The following is a 2,500-nucleotide window of genomic DNA, read 5'->3' on the forward strand; positions in this document are numbered from 1 at the left end:
GAACGAGAATGGGCCCCAACTATGAGAACCTGTTCATTGGCTACATTGAGGCCCAAATATTCTCACGGTTCACTGGTCCCACTCCTGAACTATATCATTATCATCATCATCATCATCATCGTCGTTTAACGTCCGCTTTCCATGCTAGCATGGGTTGGACGATTTGACTGAGGACTGGTGAAACCAGATGGCTGCACCAGGCTCCAATCTGATTTGGCAGAGTTTCTACAGCTGGATGTCCTTCCTAACGCCAACCACTCAGAGAGTGTAGTGGGTGCTTCTACGTGTCACCCGCACGAAGGCCAGTCAGGCGGTACTGGCAACGGCCACGCTCAAAATGGTGTATTTTATGTGCCACCCGTACAAGAGCCAGTCCAGGGGCACTGGCAACGATCTCTCTCGAAAGTCCTTACTCATGCTGTGGGCACAAGTGCCAGAAAGGCGACGCTGGGGACCGGTGCCTTCACGATTTTGCTTTCCCCAATAAGTCTTCGCAAGCTGAGTTTCGTGTCCAATGAAGGAGGATCATTATATTGATGACTGTATCGGTGTGAACAACTAGACCCCTTCCTCTCTTTTGCTCAATCCTTCCATCCTGCCCTCAAATTCTTCTGCACTATTTCCAACACTTCCATTGCATTTCTTGACATTTCAGTCAACATACACCACTCTGCTCCCACTACCTCCATCCACTACACACACACACATACTGACTCACATTCATACCTTAACTTCTCCTCCTCTTCTCGCCCTACCCACACCAAGCTCTCCATCCCTTACTCCCAATTCCTATGTCTGCGCAGGCTCTGCAGTGACAACCATGACTTTGAGACTCAGTTGTCAGAGATTCGACTGCTATTTCTAGCAGGCGAAAAGAGCACATACAGTTCCTCTAGTTCAGGGGTTTTCAAACTTTTTGACTTGCGAACCCCTTTATATTTTAAACTTTACCTTAGGGACCCCCTTATAAACGCTTATGAAATTTATACATAAATACCTGCTTAAAATAACATATTTTTACATTTATTTATTTAACAGTATTTAACAAATAGGTTTATTGTCAATTAATAGATTTTGATTAAAAAACATATATAAAATCAAATTGCCCATAAAAAGTATTTGTTGTCCACGGACCTCCTGTCTTGTCCTTGCAGACCCCCTGGTTTAGAGTCAAGATTTGGCTGCTATTTTCAGCATGGCGGTATCTCTTAGATCAGAGGTTTTCAAACTTTTTGACTTGCGGACCCCTTTATATTTCAGGCTTTACCTTAGGGACCCCCTTATAAACGCTTATGAAATTTATTCATAAATATTTACTTAAAATAACATATTTTTACATTTATTTATTTAACAAATAGGTTTATTGTCAATTAATAGATTTCGATTAAAAAACATATATAAAATCAAATTGCCCATAAAAAGTATTTGCTGTCCACGGAACCCCTGTCTTGTCCTTGCGGACCACAATTTGAAAACCCCTGCACTAGATCAGGGGTTTTCAAACTTTTTGACTTGTGGACCCCTTTATATTTCAGGCTTTACCTTAGGGACCCCCTTATAAACGCTTATGAAATTTATTCATAAATATTTGCTTAAAATAACATATTTTTACATTTATTTATTTAACAAATAGGTTTATTGTCAATTAAAAGATTTCGATTAAAAAACATATATAAAATCAAATTGCCCATAAAAAGTATTTGCTGTCTACGGACCCCTTGTTTGAAAACCTCTGCTCTAGTTGATTTAAAGGAAATGAAAAAAAAAAATAATAACAGGGGTCTGCAACCATATTCTGAAAATCATGTCCTTCACTGTCTCTGTTTCTGCTTTTCTTTTCTTCTTGTTCTCTAGACATGGACATGGAGGCTTACTACTCCGACATGGAGAACCTCGACGAAGATGAGCTAATGAACTACTTTGAGCAGGAGGAGATGTATAACTATGATGACACTATTTACCAACAACCACCCTTGTGGCAACTGCTGGACACCTGTGTTCTTCCTGTCATCCAACAAACAATTACAACCATTCTACCCCTGGCTGTTGCTTGCATTGTATCGAAACTGGTTGCTAGCCTCAATGTAGAAGGTAATAAGAGTTTATTATAATTCTGTCTGCTATAGATTAGATACAGCGCCTGAAATTTGGGTAGGGAGAGAGCTAGTCATGTACATTGTTTTGTCTTGGTATAAAAAGATGGCCTACAGCAAATATTCTGCTCAATACCACAGATTTGCTAATGCCCTGATGCAGTACCAGGCAATGGCTCTCATGGCTTCTGATCTTAACTGATTGGAAGTGTTATCATGTACATTGTTTTGTCTTGGTATGAAAGATGGCCTACAGCAAATATTCTGCTCAATACCACAGATTTGCTAATGCCCTGATACAGTACCAGGCACTGGCTCTCATGGCTCCTGATCTTAACTGATTGGAAGTGTTATCATGTACATTGTTTTGTCTTGGTATGAAAGATGGCCTACAGCAAATATTCTGC

The 2,500-nt window shown here is 40.2% G+C and overlaps 1 protein-coding gene across 1 annotated transcript in view; it reads left to right on the plus strand.

The window, feature by feature from the left end:
- The window catches only part of LOC106871820 (protein-serine O-palmitoleoyltransferase porcupine), a 53,054-nt gene that overhangs the window by 17,635 nt on the left and 32,919 nt on the right, over nt 1-2,500 (plus strand). Inside the window, exon 4 of the mRNA XM_089346211.1 lies at nt 1,855-2,091. Within this exon, the coding sequence (XP_089202337.1) occupies nt 1,855-2,091 (237 nt within the window). The remainder of the gene's footprint in view (nt 1-1,854; nt 2,092-2,500) is intronic.

Source organism: Octopus bimaculoides, chromosome 30 (genome assembly GCF_046866305.1).
Source record: "Octopus bimaculoides isolate indiv1 chromosome 30, ASM4686630v1, whole genome shotgun sequence".
Classification (NCBI taxonomy): Eukaryota; Metazoa; Mollusca; class Cephalopoda; order Octopoda; family Octopodidae; genus Octopus; species Octopus bimaculoides.